Genomic DNA, 16,898 nt, shown 5'->3' on the forward strand with positions numbered 1-16,898 from the left:
CCTCTGGGACCGACTTCGATGCCGAATCGTCTGCTCTTCCTCCTCTGTAAGTGTTTTGCTCCCTCCCTCCTTTTTTTTTGTCTCGGCTAACATTATAAACTGAGTAAGTACTATTTTGAGAAATTCAGGAGCTCCACAGCTCCTCCTCAAGGTCAAGGAGGGGCGTTGTCAATTCCTGCCGACCTAGCTGCCGCCATTCCCCTCATTGATCGCTTCCAGGTTGAAGCTTTTCTGCGACTTATGCAGAAGCAAATCCAGTCTGGTGGCAAGCGTGGCTTCTTCTATTCCAAAAAGTCATCATCGGGCTCTCATCTCCAGAAAGAGCGCTTCACTTTCGAGGACATGCTCTGCTTCCAGAAGGTCTTCCTTTTCCTCTTTCTTCTTCTAACAAACAACAACATATTTGACTTTGTGCTTTTTTTACAAAAAAAAATGTGTGTTCAGGATCCCATCCCCACATCTCTGCTCAAGATAAACAGCGATCTCGTCAGCCGTGCTACCAAGTTGTTTAATCTCATCTTAAAGTATATGGGCGTTGATTCATCAACTTCACCGCCACCCTCTCTAGACGAACGCATTGACCTTGTTGCCAGCTTTTCAAAAAAACATTGAAGCGTGTTGAACTCAGGGACGAACTTTTTGCCCAAATCTCCAAACAGACTAGACATAATCCTGACAGGTACTTGCTTCCTTTCTCCTTCTCCTTCTCCTTTTTTTTAAAGAAAAAAAAGTCTCCCTTACCTTTTTGGCATAATCTCAGGCAGTACTTGATAAGAGCGTGGGAACTCATGTACTTATGTGCTTCCTCAATGCCTCCTAGCAAAGATATCGCTGGCTATCTCTCTGAGTATATTCACAATGTCGCACACGATGCAACTACTGAACCAGAGGCTCAGCTTCTTTCTCTTAATACTTTGACGGCCTTAAAACGCTCTATCAAAGCTGGTCCTAGGCATACCACCCTGGCCGTGAAGAAATCGAAGCTCTTCTGACCGCTCGAAAGCTTACAACCATTGTCTTCTTTCTCGATGAAACTTTTGAAGAAATATCCTATGACATGGCCACCACAGTCTCTGATGCTGTTGAGGTATCCTCTTCAATTCCTTTTTTTTTCTATCACACTTTTGTTTCCTTTGTATTGCACTCCTACCTGCTTATGATAATGTTGTTCAAAGCATGTAAAAAATGAGTAATGCATTTGGTTCTAAGTAGCTCGTTCAAGCATTTCGTTTTCTTCTCTCCATTTGCACTTATCTCACTGCATTCCCATTTCCGTATCAGGAGCTAGCTGGGACAATTAAACTATCAGCCTTTTCTAGCTTCAGTTTGTTGAATGTCGTAAAGTGGTTTCAAGTTCCAAATCATCTGATCCGGAAACGGTATGCTTTCATATTATTTCTTGATCTTACTATTACTACTACATTATTATCGATTGTTTCTCTATCTGTCATTTGCAGAGGAATATATAGGATTGGATGATAACAAGTATGTTGGAGATCTCCTCGCAGAATTCAAAGCTATAAAAGATAGAAATAAAGGGGAGATACTACACTGCAAACTAGTATTTAAAAAAAAATTATTCCGAGAGTCTGATGAAGCTGTAACAGATCTGATGTTTGTGCAGCTGTCCTATGTACAAGTGAGCAGTTTATGACACATTTATCTTCACATGAAAACAAACTTGCTGACACACATGCATGCATGCAGCTGCAACATGACTATTTGCTAGGAAACTATCCTGTTGGAAGGATGATGCTGCTCAGCTTTGTGCCTTACAAATTCTTGTTGGCATTGGGTTTGTCAATAGTCCCGAGTCATGCATGTAAGTTTTCTTAATAATCATTAATTGTTTCTTCATTTTTGCTTAGCAAAGCCGCTGGTTTATCATTCCTTTTTTTTTCTCATTTGGTCATGAATCAGTGACTGGACATCGCTTCTTGAGCGGTTTTTGCCGAGACAAATAGCAATAACCCGAGCCAAGCGTGAATGGGAATTGGACATCCTTGCTCGCTACCGTACAATGGTAGGAACTACCGATACATTTTATTTAGTTGGATCCTTCCCTTATCTGATACCTTTGCCAAATACAATCCGATCGAAGTGATAGCATGCTAAATTGTTCCTTGGTATATTTGTCTGTGAAAATGTAGGAAAATGTGACAAAAGATGATGCAAGACAGCAATTTCTACGGATATTGAAGTCACTGCCATATGGGAATTCTGTATTTTTAGCGTACGCAAAATAGATGATCCGATAGGCCTTTTGCCGGGACGAATCATTTTGGGTATCAACAAACGTGGGGTCAGTTTCAAACTAGACGTTTTATTAAAAATGGTGTTATTGTTGTTTGGAAATTCTAATGTGATTGGTTGCATTTGAATTGTTGTGTGCTTTCTTGTAGGTTCACTTTTTCCGACCGGTTCCCAAAGAGTATCTGCACTCAGCTGAATTACGTGACATAATGCAATTTGGCAGCAGCAACACTGCTGTCTTTTTCAAAATGAGAGTTGCTGGTGTTCTTCACATATTTCAGTTTGAGACAAAACAGGTTCAGTCAGGATCTTTATAACTGCACTTCCTTACGAGATAATCGATTTGGCAACTTGTAGAGGTGAACCACCGTTTTATTATTTGCAGGGAGAAGAAATCTGTGTTGCTTTACAAACACATATAAATGATGTTATGTTGCGTCGTTACTCCAAAGCTCGATCTGCTGCCAATAGCTTAGTTAATGGAGATATATCATGCAGTTCTAAGCCGCAAAATCTTGAAGTGTATGAAAAACGTGTGCAAGATTTGTCTAAGGCTTTTGAAGAGTCCCAGAGAAAGAACGATAAGGTATACATTCTTTGAGATTTCTTGTTTGTTTCTTTTCATGTGAAATTGAATTTATAGAGAGAAAGTTTAACTCTGTTGGAAAAACATGGAATAACATAGTACAGTAAATTTGTCATTGATCTTTTATTCTGGCAGTTTTTTTTTTGAGATAATTCCAATACAATTTAACCCTTCCCTCCTATTTTCATGTTATTGTATGCAAAATGTTATTACCTGACCTCGTTTCTCTTTAGAGTTGATGCTGATGAATTACCACGATTTATGTCGTCGTAGTTGATAGATGAACTGCAAGAGAAAAATCAGCAAGAAGTTTCTCTGCGTGAAGAGTTAGAAGCTACACGCAGTAGCTTAGAGCTTGGAAGGAAAAAATTCTTGGAGGTTACCTTAGACCGTGATAAACTTAAGTTGTTGTGTGACGAGAAGGAGACAACTATCAAAGTTAGTTATTACATAGTAACTTTTCTATTCCTTATTTTGCTTGATTTCAGTTGTTTATTTATTCACCATATATATATATATATATATATATATATATATATATATTATCTAGAGCTTGATGTCTGAACTTCGGGGGATGGAAGCAAGGTTGGCAAAGCCGGGCAGCACAAAATTAAGTAAAGAGTCTAAATCAGAACTAACTGAAATGGATAATCAGGTTAATATATATCATGTGTTTAAAATTTGATTCATAGTACGATGTGCTTTTATTATTGAGTATTTTATATTGTTCTTTGTAAGCGATTCTGCTTTTTTTTTTTTTTCTAATAATGAATCTGTCGCAGATATTACACAAGATCCAAACCGAGTTAGATGTTCGAAATAAGGAATTACACGTTGCAGTTGAAAATTCAAAGAGGTTGCTGAGTGAGAACAAGATATTGGAACAAAGTGTTTTCAATATTGAAAATAGGAAAACAGAGGAGGTGAGTTTCATGTATTTGATTTATGGGCGGTTTCAAATTGAAAAGTAGGAGATACTTGCATATTGTTGACTCGTTAACATTTCAGGCTGAAATTCACCAAAAGAGAAATGAAAAAGAAAGAAGGGTGTTAAAGCTTCGAGTTTCTGAACTTGAAAATAAGCTTGAAGTTCTTACTCAAGAGTTAGAAAATGCTGAGTCTACGATTGAAAGTAAGACTTCTGATATGCTGCTGTTGCAGAATAATTTGAAAGAGCTTGAGGAGTTAAGAGAAATGAAAGAGGTATTTGTACTCTTAATGTTCTGTTCATTGTTTTAATATTATTTTTATTTAAATTATGGAATTGCATTTTCATGATTTAGCTAAAAAATTTCATGATTCAGGACATTGACAGAAAGAATGAGCAAACAGCTGCCATTTTGAAGATGCAAGGAGCCCAACTTGCTGAATTAGAAATACTTTACAAGGAAGAACAAATTCTAAGAAAAAGATACTACAATACCATAGAAGGTAACAAGATGATTAAGTGGCAATAAGATTCATTGCTGTTTCTTTTTTCGGAATTTGTTTATACTTTTTGTTTGTTTGAATTTGATTGTAGATATGAAAGGGAAAATTAGAGTATACTGTCGGATAAGACCTTTAAATGAAAAAGAGAGTTCAGAGAGGGAAAAACAGATGCTAACAAGTGTGGATGAGTTCACGGTCGAACATCCGTGGAAAGACGACAAACGAAAACAACACATATATGATCGTGTATTTGACATGAACGCTAGCCAAGATGATGTATTTGAAGACACAAAGGTATTATTGTGATATGTAACTATGTTGATTTCTCTGTCATCCATTGCATTTTGTTTTGGGAACTAATATCATTTTTCTTTAATAGTATTTGATACAGTCGGCTATAGATGGATATAATGTTTGCATCTTCGCATATGGTCAAACTGGTTCTGGAAAAACTTTCACAATATATGGGCATGAGAACAATCCTGGACTCACACCTCGAGCTACAAAGGAACTTTTCAAAATATTAAAGCGAGATAGCAACCGATTTTCATTTTCTCTAAAGGTAATTTGTATACTAATACATATGTTGTGGTCAAAGATTCTGGCATCAAATGACAACAAGAAATTTGCAGGCGTATATGGTGGAACTTTATCAAGACACACTTGTAGACCTTCTGTTACCAAAAAGTGCAAGACGCTTGAAACTAGATATTAAAAAAGATTCTAAGGTAATGTGATATGTATATACATATATTTATTTAACTGGTTTGTGGACACATAACATAAATCTGATATGCAAAAAATATTTTCTCAGGGTATGGTCTTTGTCGAGAATGTGACAACTATACCTATATCAACTCTGGAGGAACTGAGGATGATTATTGAAAGAGGATCTGAACGAAGACATGTGTCTGGAACAAATATGAATGAAGAAAGCTCAAGATCTCACCTAGTCCTTTCGGTTGTTATTGAAAGTATCGATCTTCAAACCCAGTCCGCTGCGAGGGGCAAGGTGACCATTTTCATGATTATTGACTCACAATTTGTTTTTCTCGAAATTTTGACAACCTTAAGGAAATAGGAGTTTTATAACTTTTCATGCTTTCCACCATATCTGAGAGAAAATATAAATTACATTTATCGTGTACTAAAGAATAATATTTCAAAGTCTTTAGCCGTATGTGCTCAAATCATTGGTCTGGTACACTATGATAAACCTTAGTGCTGTAACACAATAAGGATGAAACAGATCCTATTATGAGAATGATTCTATTTCTCATTGTTCATAAGTTTGTGGCTCACTTTATCCTCTGCTAGACTATATGAGAATTATTTTCATGGTGGAAAATTCTGATCTTTTATATGTTAATTTTCAGTTGAGCTTCGTGGATCTTGCTGGTTCTGAGAGAGTTAAAAAGTCGGGCTCTGCTGGTTGCCAACTCAAAGAAGCTCAAAGTATCAACAAATCACTTTCTGCATTAGGTGATGTCATTGGTGCTTTATCTTCGGGCAGCCAGCATATTCCCTACCGGAATCACAAGTTAACAATGTTGATGAGCGATTCATTGGGTGGAAATGCGAAGACGTTAATGTTTGTTAATGTGTCTCCAGCCGAATCAAATTTGGACGAGACATACAATTCTCTTCTGTAAGTCTGACTTCCCATATATCTATAATTTACAGCTCACATATATAATGTTGATACAGTTGTCAATTATGGTTCTTGAAATGGTTCTTGTCAGATATGCATCAAGAGTGAGAACGATCGTGAATGATCCCAGCAAACATATTTCATCCAAAGAAATGGTGCGATTGAAAAAGTTAGTGTCATATTGGAAAGAGCAAGCCGGTAAAAGAAGTGAGGAAGAAGACTTGTTGGATATTGAAGAATATCGAACGCTAAGAGACGAGGGAGATAGTTGAATAATGCTATGAAATTTGTGCTGTTGACATTGAGATGATTTTATCACTGCCTTTTCACTTTTTCTGTAGAAAGTTCGTACTCTAAAGTATAGTCTCTCTATTGGTGTAATGTTATGTCTCAAAGTTTCTCTTTTTTTAAACACTGAAATTATATTTAACAAGACGAGATACAAGGTGGAATGCGGTTGTAAGATACAAAGCCAGCAAGTAACGAGTACTTCTGGAAACTAGGCCAACAAGCAACAAGTGCTTCTGGAAACTAAGCCCTATCAAAGGGAAACAAGATAGAAACAGAGGACAAAGTAAAACTAAACACAGGGGAAATGAAACGACATAACAAAGATAAACGAGCAGCTGCAGTCCAAATGATGAAGTTCAAACCCAATCGCAGAAATCAACCTTAATCCTCCCGGCCTTTGACAAGAGTTACCAAAATTGTGTTGATAACGTAACCCACCTATAGTGAATAAGCGTAAAATAATCAAGCATGGCTTCCAAACCGGAAGGAAAGAACCGATTACGGTTCGAGATCAAACTTCCGAACGGCGAAGTCGACAGAGAGCGACGGTGGAGCGCCTAATGAGAAGTGAGTCAAAGGAGCGAGATCACGACCAGATCCCATTGGTAATGACAAGGAGCGGTTACGATCTTGACCGAACAAACCAATCTCACGAGAACAAGATTAGGAAGGATCGAATCCGGCAAGATCCAAAGAAACCACGGAGAACAAGGCCATGCAGATCAAGATTAGAAACAATCACCATAAAGACATCACTGTTAAAACTGAGATCAAACGGTGTGCATGCAAAGGAAAACTGAATTGAACTACAGATCGAAAGCATCACCGAATGACTCTGCGTCGAAACAACAAAATCCCCTTACAAAACAAACAACCAACCGAAAAGGACATAAGGGATACCGGCTCCGGTGCTAAAAGAGCCACCGGAGCCGATGAACAGAGATTAAGATCTGAGAACAGAAGATTTTAGAGAGAAGGGAGAGAAAATAGAGAAGAGAGAGAATTAGCGAGCATGTATATGTCTCAAAGTTTCTCTTTTAACGAGATTTTCGTTACTGAGAAAATTGCTGATAATAATACTACACAAAACCGGCTTGAACCATAAAAATAAGAATGAAAGTGAAGTAGTTAAAGGATGCTCCAGAATGTCAAAGGCCTAGAGAGTTAACAAAAATTGGGGATATACTGGGGAGTAGGCCTGGATTATATTTCCCTGATCCGAAGATCCGAACTGGTATTTACCCGAAAAATCGGATTTTGGATCGGGGTCGGGTCTAGCAAAATACCTGATTGGATGAGGTTTTAAATTTAGTCGGTGATACACTAAAAATGAACTGTCAAGTTAACAGTTGCAATTGTAGTACTTGAGATTCAAATCCAGAGGACCAGTCTACACTCTAGTTCTATAAGTTTCAGAATCAAGCTAAGAAAAAGATATGATTTGGTTGAATTAGGCGATAGTAAACAAGCAAAATAAACAGGAGATAGATTCAATTAAACAAGAGCTAGCCTAGGGTATTTCGTTGGGTGTTGAATTGGAGCCAAACAATTATTCAAGCGCGATGAAGTGCTTTCTAGAACTCGGATCACTCAGCTGGAACACTCCACTGTCGTGGTAGTGATCGCTTTGCAGATCGATCTCACCACCTAACTGTCGTTGGGATGAGGATCGATTGCAAGCTTTAGAGAATAGGTCCGATCAGTTCACTTACCACCCTAATATCTACTTTCGCTGATTAGGGATACTAAGCTCATTCAATACATGTCAAGTTATCATCCTAAGCGGTTAACTAGGTGATGAACTAGTGATCTAACATCAAGTGATCAGTTTAATGAAAGCAGTAAGAACAGTATGAATGAAGAACAGTTATGGATCGCTTATCTATGTTTAGCTCATGTCTCAACACCCTAAAAACCCTAGGCGAGCAAGGTCACTACTCGATCATGATGCACATAAACAAAGACATAAATCCTGAATAAAATTGCATAAGAACAGAGTATGAAACAATAGGGTTCAGATGATCTTCTCTATGAGAGGATGGATTCTTCTCCCTTACAAGTTGCAGATCGCAAATACTCAGTGTTCTCTTGTAAAAACTAGCGTAAGAAAAAAATAGAAAATAGATATGTGGTGTTTTATATGGAGGCGCCAATCAGAAGAAAGAGATTAGGGCAACAGGGCTTGAATTCCCGAAATAGAAGTTTCCATATTCGTCTGGAACAATCTCCGGATCACTCCGTCTGCTTGTTCCGCTTGAGAGAGAACAGTCTCGGGACCGTTCTCCTGAGTGTTCTCCGCATGAATGCTCCAAAAGGACTTCTTTTCATCATGCACCTTCTCTTCTTTCTTCTGCTAACTCCAGACCTGTAAAAGGTCAAAAAGGACTAGACTGACACGAATTAGTGACTTGAAACAATTGAAAACATATACACAATGATGTGAAAAACACCATATATCAATTCCCCCAGACTTAGATCCTTGTTTGTCCTCGAACAAGGCAAGTACCAAGAACAGGGAGAAAGGTTTGAAAGCGTGGGAACTCGCTTATTCTCAGCAACCATACTCTTACCACAAATCTCTGAACCATACAAGCTGTAGATTAGGACCACACACACTTACTGAGAACCCCCTGATCACTGTTCGAAGATCGGCTCCTTACTCTACATCTCAAACCTGAAAAGGCAACACTTTCGAGACAAAACTCCTTATGTTCAATTAAGATCAGCGTGAGCTTCTTGTCACATGCTCTACTCAGAGAGAACGGGCTATGTATAGAACATGCTAACTTTTATGGTGGAGTTCAAGAGTGTTTAGGGTTTACCAAGAGCGGGTGCAGGATATCGCACAAAATGGTCGTGAGAGGACGGCTCCATTGAGGTCCACAGTCCTTACTCATCTCTGCTAATCGGACTGCTCTCCGATAGATCGATCATAAGACTGCTCTGCGCGATTCAACTTCCCCTCCAGAACACTTCACTGAAACCACCATTACTTTCTCAACTTCTCCAGTGGCATGCATCATAGATTCTTCCCCTTCTCGTCACCAGTAAATCAAAGCAAAAACATAAATTTTATTTTATTTTTTTATTTTTTATTTTTATTTTTTTATATATATATATGTACTGAATTACAAAATGCTGGGGTGACGAGCAAGGAGGTAACAAGTGATGTACATGATGCCACTGGTGATTCATTCTGGTATGTTCTAGCCACTTACTTCTCGTTGTTCTCCATGGTATCGGAACAGGCACCTCGGTTGTTCCCTTTCGTGTCGGAACAAGCACTCGATTGTTCTGCCTGCTTCTACTGTGTGAGCATTGATGAGTAAGAACTGCGTCGATCCTTTCCTCTCCGACCTTTTTGCACATATCTGCACATAAAGTACTAGAAAAGCAAATGCATGAGGGTGGAATTAAATGTCATGGTTCAAGGTGGGAACTAGCTAAAGGTGAGCTAGCCACTCAGGAACAACAAGAGGGATAAAAAACGGATAAGAAGTCCTGAGTGTAGTTCTCATTCTACCCTGATCTAGTGCCCATGACAACAAGAATTAAAGTCCAGATTAGGTTCAGATAAAGTGGAGTTAAGTCTGCCCAGTGTAACCTGATCGGTATAGAACTTCTGGAGTGTCAAATGAGATAAGTCAGGGTGTTCCAGGTCCATGTGTGGGTCTTTCATCACTGCTAAGGTCACTGAATAAGAAGGTTAAAGCACGAGGTGGTTAAAGAGCATCACAAAATAAGGTCCTGATTCCCACAATAGTTTTGACTGACTCGATCCTAAAAACATAAAAATGACACAAGGACTGACTCAAAAAGCACACAAGCGAATATAGTACAATCGCTCCCCCAGACTTAGTTCACACCATCCCTGGTTGTGAAAATAAATCAGAGGAAGCTAAAACAAACCAAACAGAAGCAAATAACATGAAAAATAAATAGTTCAGATGGATAAGACAAGGGATAGAAATAGTCCTTTCGGACTCAGTCTGAATCGCCGCTACCGGAGTGACCAGCTGTCCTCCTGTTCCTCGGCAGTCTCTCTGCTCCAGTCGATGTTCCCGCGTGTTCCCCGGCAACGGCGCCAAAACTTGATACACTAAAAATGAATCCTTGCTACTGCCAAGTTAACAGTTGCAATTGTAGTACTTGAGATTCAAATCCAGAGGACCAGTCTACACTCTAGTTCTATAAGTTTCAAAATCAAGCTAAGAAGAAGATATGATTTGGTTGAATTAGGCGATAGTAAACAAGCAAAATAAACAGGAGATAGATTCAATTAAACAAGAGCTAGCCTAGGGTATTTCGTTGGGTGTTGAATTGGAGCCAAACAATTATTCAAGCGCGATGAAGTGCTTTCTAGAACTCGGATCACTCAGCTGGAACACTCCACTGTCGTGGTAGTGATCGCTTTGCAGATCGATCTCACCACCTAACTGTCGTTGGGATGAGGATCGATTGCAAGCTTTAGAGAACAGATCCGATCAGTTCACTTACCACCCTAATATCTACTTTCGCTGATTAGGATACTAAGCTCATTCAATACATGTCAAGTTATCATCCTAAGCGGTTAACTAGGTGATGAACTAGTGATCTAACATCAAGTGATCAGTTTAATGAAAGCAGTAAGAACAATATGAATGAAGAACAGTTATGGATCGCTTATCTATGTTTAGCTCATGTCTCAACACCCTAAAAACCCTAGGCGAGCAAGGTCACTACTCGATCATGATGCACATAAACAAAGACATAAATCCTGAATAAAATTGCATAAGAACAGAGTATGAAACAATAGGGTTCAGATGATCTTCTCTATGAGAGGATGGATTCTTCTCCCTTACAAGTTGCAGATCGCAAATACTCAGTGTTCTCTTGTAAAAACTAGCGTAAGAAAAAAATAGAAAATAGATAGGTGGTGTTTTATATGGAGGCGCCAATCAGAAGAAAGAGATTAGGGCAACAGGGCTTGAATTCCCGAAATAGGAGTTTCCATATTCGTCTGGAACAATCTCCGGATCACTCCGTCTGCTTGTTCCGCTTGAGAGAGAACAATCTCGGGACCGTTCTCCTGAGTGTTCTCCGCATGAATGCTCCAAAAGGACTTCTTTTCATCAGGCACCTTCTCTTCTTTCTTCTGCTAACTCCAGACCTGTAAAAGGTCAAAAAGGACTAGACTGACACGAATTAGTGACTTGAAACAATTGAAAACATATACACAATGATGTGAAAAACACCATATATCAGTCGGATACCGGGTCGGATACGATTATATCCGAAATCCATACGGATATCCGAGTAGACCCGAGTTAATGCTTAGTTAATGTAACTTTAGTAGGAGCAGCTGTGGTTAATGGAAATACCCACGCCTCCTACACGCGTCCTCTCCTTTGCGATTTCCAAAACACAAATATTCTTGATTATCGTGAAGATGGTCCGAAGACTAAAGACTGAAGACTTTGTGTTTCCTTATGTTTTCCATTTGTGGTGTTGCTTTGTTGTTTCTTTTATGTTTTCCTTAAGTTTGAACTGATCTTGGATTTGCACTTTTGGTTTTGCTGGAGGCTATGTTTTTTTCAATCAGATGCTATGTTTTATTTTCATTTTGGAGTTTAAACTTGGTGTGGTTATTTTAAAATGCTAATGTTCTGTTATGGTATTGTAACTTTGTTTTTTTTTGTTTATGTATTTTTGGATATTTCGAGTATGTTCGGTTCAGTCGGATTAAATGTTTTGGTTACTTCTGGTAGAACCGTTAATTATTTGGTTACTTCGGATGTAATCGGATCTAACATGTACCGAACCGTATCCGAACCGGAAATTAAAATTATCCGATCGGTACCATTTTCTACAGTACTAAAATAACCAAAATCCGAAAAACCGATCCGGATCCGAACTGGTAATCCGAATGCCCAGGTCTACTGGAGAGTATTTAGAGATTAGTTATAATATTTTTATTTAATTGTATATTTAAAATTAAATACATTATATAAAGATGTTATAATGTGAAATATTGTGTATATTATTATTGAGTTTATATTGATATCTAATTTTAACAAATCCATTGTTAAATATATGTATATTATACAATTACAAATAATCTAACCATAGGCCAAAAGAACTTTACAATCAAACATGTTATATAAATATATAGTTTTATCACATTCACCATCTCATAGTTATTTAAATTTACTCTACCGAAAAGAAAAATCAATAAATCTGTCAAAATGTTTTAAATATATCATTTTCAATTTAATCAAATCTAAAGACCAAGTAAAAATTACAACTAAATAAAATACAAAAAGTTAAAAGTTTGAAATTATAACATCCCAGCTAATGATATATAAAGTAACATCTATATATATTCTGCAAGATAAGTTTCGTAGCAGGTCCAATAACTTGCCATGGATTTAAAATTTGAGCTAGTTAGTTGCTAATAAATCGATATTTAATCGATTAAATCAGTTAAACATCCGATTAAATCAGTTAGATAGGCGTGAAACGCCTGCGCAGTCGAGCGGCTACGCACCTGCATTTTTTTCAACATGGGACAATTCATAAACATTACTAAAAACATCATTTGGTTTCTCCAATTCCACAATCAGGCAACAAGCAATAAGAGACAATACAATTCCAAAATGCAAAGACAATCGCTCAAAATTTTCTTGCTTGATGATGATGCTCAAGTTCTCTTTCTTGAACTAGTCAATAGGGTCACTGCAGAAGAAATACTCAACTCCTATCCAGGCCTTCTCACTCCACATCTTAGATACAATTTGTTGACTATTTCTTAAACAATAGATTAATTTCTACTTGCAAGTTGCAAATATGTCTTTTTTTTGCAACACATTTTCTTATTACAACAGCCAGGATATTACATAGTTCTTTTGTCCTTATCTAACTTCTTTAGCCATTACATCAATATTTCTAGTTAAAGCTCTAGGTACATAATGAAAAGTAAAACTTAACTGCTTGGCCATTGCCGGAATATCTGGTATCATAGAGGATGCCTCAGTGCTACGGACTTTGATGGTGGTTTGTTCAGCCATTTGATGATGTAACTTATATCTCAGCTTCCATATTTTTTGAACCGCCATAAGAAGAGAGCATGCTTCAGCTTCTAATGGAGTGTTTGTGGGCTTAATTGAAGTAGAGGCATGAATTTTATGGATGTCTTCTTTACTGTATAAGGACCATCCAATCACTTGCAAAGATGTCTACTTGCAAATATGTTTTATAGTATAATTGTAAGTATTCATAGTTTCCTAATATCCTTTTATATAATTTACATTTAATAATACAATAAAAAATTAAATTTGTGAATAAAGTCGTTAATATATGAGTGTGTTGCATTGTTGTTAAATAAAAATGTGTGGGTAAAATGGTGGAGTCTACAAGGCAAACTTATAAACAAATATGCTTCAAAATATCATGGCAAATTTGTTATTTTCCCTTTTCTGAAGTGCTTTTCAAGACATATATATTTCTACAAAACCAAATTTGAACATAAAGCCAAATTTGTACATATAACCATGTTGATTAGTGAAAGAAAACCAACACCAATGTCGTTTCAAATAATCATTTCAAATCGATAAAGAATGGGTTTGGGCGTAAACCCAGTGGACAACAATAATTTCCAACAATAACCAAAATTTTAAAATTAAACAATTAGTCGATAATTAACAATATGAAGTCTCACAACGATCAGATTTTGCTCCCATTTTCCTCTTCTGCTTTCTCTCTCTCTCTCTCTCTCTCTTTTATTCCAATCACTCAAGCCAAAAAGAAAAGTATGATTATCACATTTCTAGTGACGCAAATTCGAGCCCTAACATCTCACACAGAGGCTCCATGGAAGATCTCTCCGAATTGGGGTTAGTTTAAGGTTTGGGGTTAATTGTTTAAAGTTTAAAAGTTCATGGTTTATAGCATGATTTTGTAAAGTTGTGCACCCTAGAATTGAACGAATTTGTGTTTGGAAATGTTGATCGTAGGATTTTTCAAAGATTTAATTTTCAAATTCGAAATAATTATAATAGCCGTTTCAAGTAAATAGAGGTCGTCGATTCTCGGCACCTATCTTTAACGGCCTCCCTTGGAAAGATTTGATTTTCAAAATTTGAAATAAATTAAATAGAGGTCGTCGATTCGTCACCTCTATTCAACGGCCTCCCTTGGATTTTCCAAAGATTTGATGTTCAAATTCTCGTTATTATCTTTTTCTGGACCAGCGGAGGAGCGTAGATTCTCGGAACGCTCTGAGCTAAGACGGCGATTAGGTTTTCAAGCTCGTGCTTCCTTGTGGGTCGATGTTGTGGGCCGCGGAAAAACTCCGGTGGTGGTCTCTCGCTGAAGGTAAACCCTAATCGCCGTGTTAGGATTAGCTTAGTTTCATCTTCCATGTAACCTAGATCTACTGTTTCTCCGGTTAGCCGGACTCACCGTTCCGCCGCTCATTTTTGGGGAGGTTTATAATATTTTATTTTTAGAATTCGTCGATTCTCGTCACCTCTTTCAACGCCTCCCTATCTTTGTTTGGTTTGATTTGGTGGATGATGAGGATATAAGTTTCTTATTCTGAAAGGATTTTGATTACAGATTGAATGTTCTTATGGTTCCTCGGAGAAAGAACTATCAAAGGTTGCCTGGAAGCTTATTCTTGTAAAGACATGTTCTTTTGTATTCTCTCAACTATCTGCTTCTCGGATCATGCAAGCAAAATCTAACCGATGCTTATTATTATTTGTTCTCTATAGGTAAACATGCGATGTGGGAACTGGTAAAAGATTTTAAGTTATGAGAATGAGGTATTTATGATGCATATGTGTTTTGTCTTCAACGTTGAATGTGTACAGATGCTACTTGTTGGCCTTATATTTAATTGTTTTATATTCCTTGAACTCAGATGCTCGCTAAATCTTCTCACACTGACTCATCTTCACCCGTTGATCTTTTGTTAAGCAGATCAAGGTAAATCAAAGTTACAGAACTTATTCGCCTTCCTTTTATATATTAAATACATATATCATCCTTTAACTTTTATATTGTATTTGCTTATTTAGTACAAAAGTTTTGATCTAGAAAAACTTAAGGTTAAGATTCTGTAAATTGCTTGTGTAACCCTTAGTCTCTTATCTGTTTTACAGGAATGGACTGCCTGAAGGGAATGAGGATAGTTCCCTACTTGAAGCAATCTACGAGCCCTTGATGAGGTAAGTTCACTGTTAATAAGAACGATCAGAAGCTAGGCAAGAGTAATGGGAAAGAACTGAATCATACAAATATGATGCAGGTTACAAAACTAGCTGAATGTGACATATATATATGCGTACAAGTTCTGAGCTCATAAACAGCTCCGACAAAGAGGTGTCCAACAGTCAGTCCAAAAGGTTTCTATCTAAGATGATTGATGCTCGCCAAGTTATGCTTTTGTGGAGTTGGTTCTGTTGTCCAAGATGAGGTACTAACACCCTACTTTCTTATGCCTTTCTATTTTTACTCAACAAGCTTTTGTGGAGTTGGTTCTATCAGTCCAAAAGGTTTCTATTCTTGATAATCATGATTCAGCAACTCAATTGCTTTCCTTGTGGTAACTCAAACTTTTACAGGTTTATATCAAGAATACGATGCCAAAAGGTTGTTTCATCATGCTTTCAAAAAGAGTAGTCAGTCACACAAAACTTCTATTGTCATATTCATGTGATACTTTTAACTGGCAGGTAACCCAGATTTTCTCTCAAACAGATTATGTACTACAGTAATTTCTGTTTTAAATGGCGGGGAGAAGTTACGTCGAAGAACTTAAATGCTGTGTGAGCCACCAAATCTAAATCATGTGCCTGAAGAAATTCCAAGTAGGAGACATGATTATTTATGGGAGAATCACACCTGTGTGGAGCCTTAAAGGCTTGTTCATTGAAATAGATAATACGGACATGGTAAATATCATACTTGCCAAATTGTCCTTAGGTCTAAACCAGACTTGCCATTTTAATTGATATATTTCTTGGTTTGTGGTAAGTTGGATTATGTTAAAACATAGGTTTTTGATGATTTATGTAACGTTGAGAAGAATAATATTGCAAAGTAAATAAAACTAGGCCTTTTTATACTTGTTGTCACTTATTGGGCCACTAATCCTTCTAACATCACATACACTTTTGCACGTAGAAAAACATTAGCCCCATCACCTCAAAACACCCAACCAATAATTTCCCTAATTTATAAAAAAACTTATTTTTATAATTTTCCTAAATTTCCCTAGGGTTAGGAAACCGAACCTAAGATTAGGTACCCGAACCTAGGGTAAGGATAAACCGAACCTAGGGTTAGTTATCCGAACCTAGGGTTAGTTATCCGAACCTAGGGTTTGGTACCCGAACATAGGGTTTGGAAATCCGAACCTAGGGTTTGGTACCCGAACATAGGGTTTGGAAATCCGAACCTAGGGTTTGGTACCCGAACATAGGGTTTGGAAATCCGAACCTAGGGTTTAGGGTTTAGGGTTTGGGTTTGGGGTTTGGGGTTAGGGGTTTGGGGTTAGGGGTTTGGGGTTAGGGTTTGGGTTTAGGGTTTAGGGTTTAGGGTTTAGGGTTAGGGTTTAGGGTTTAGGGTTTAGGGTTTAGGGTTTAGGGTTTAGGGTTTAGGGTTTAGGGTTTAGGGTTTAGGGTTTAGGGTTTAGGGTTTGGG

The 16,898-nt window shown here is 37.5% G+C and overlaps 1 protein-coding gene and 1 long non-coding RNA gene across 5 annotated transcripts; both read left to right on the forward strand.

The window, feature by feature from the left end:
* Window positions 1-6,341, forward strand: LOC108827616 (kinesin-like protein KIN-14E; the record flags this gene model as incomplete). Its single annotated transcript, XM_056993718.1, is given in 27 exon segments — window positions 1-46; window positions 129-360; window positions 445-586; window positions 589-679; window positions 761-957; window positions 960-1,087; window positions 1,282-1,327; window positions 1,330-1,379; window positions 1,460-1,639; window positions 1,708-1,744; window positions 1,747-1,822; window positions 1,921-2,023; window positions 2,151-2,223; window positions 2,226-2,302; window positions 2,403-2,549; window positions 2,639-2,839; window positions 3,113-3,277; window positions 3,390-3,494; window positions 3,622-3,762; window positions 3,848-4,042; window positions 4,144-4,270; window positions 4,362-4,564; window positions 4,650-4,832; window positions 4,903-4,998; window positions 5,085-5,282; window positions 5,647-5,918; window positions 6,013-6,341. Coding segments are annotated over 27 exon segments (3,692 nt in total), but the record flags the coding sequence as incomplete, so codon positions are not given.
* Window positions 6,342-13,906: 7,565 nt separating this feature from the next.
* LOC108826577 (uncharacterized) lies at window positions 13,907-16,328 on the forward strand. Of its 4 annotated transcripts, none has more exons than XR_008938690.1 (9): window positions 13,907-14,094; window positions 14,441-14,564; window positions 14,808-14,870; window positions 14,966-15,016; window positions 15,115-15,179; window positions 15,356-15,421; window positions 15,502-15,669; window positions 15,818-15,874; window positions 15,954-16,328. It is a non-coding gene; the product is annotated as an uncharacterized LOC108826577 (long non-coding RNA). The 4 variants fall into 4 exon arrangements; XR_008938691.1 differs by having other exon boundaries at window positions 15,818-15,845; XR_008938689.1 differs by having other exon boundaries at window positions 13,908-14,094; window positions 15,818-15,845; window positions 15,929-16,328.
* The last annotated feature ends 570 nt before the right edge of the window (window positions 16,329-16,898 follow it).

This window comes from Raphanus sativus, chromosome 9 (genome assembly GCF_000801105.2).
Source record: "Raphanus sativus cultivar WK10039 chromosome 9, ASM80110v3, whole genome shotgun sequence".
Lineage (NCBI taxonomy): Eukaryota > Viridiplantae > Streptophyta > Magnoliopsida > Brassicales > Brassicaceae > Raphanus > Raphanus sativus.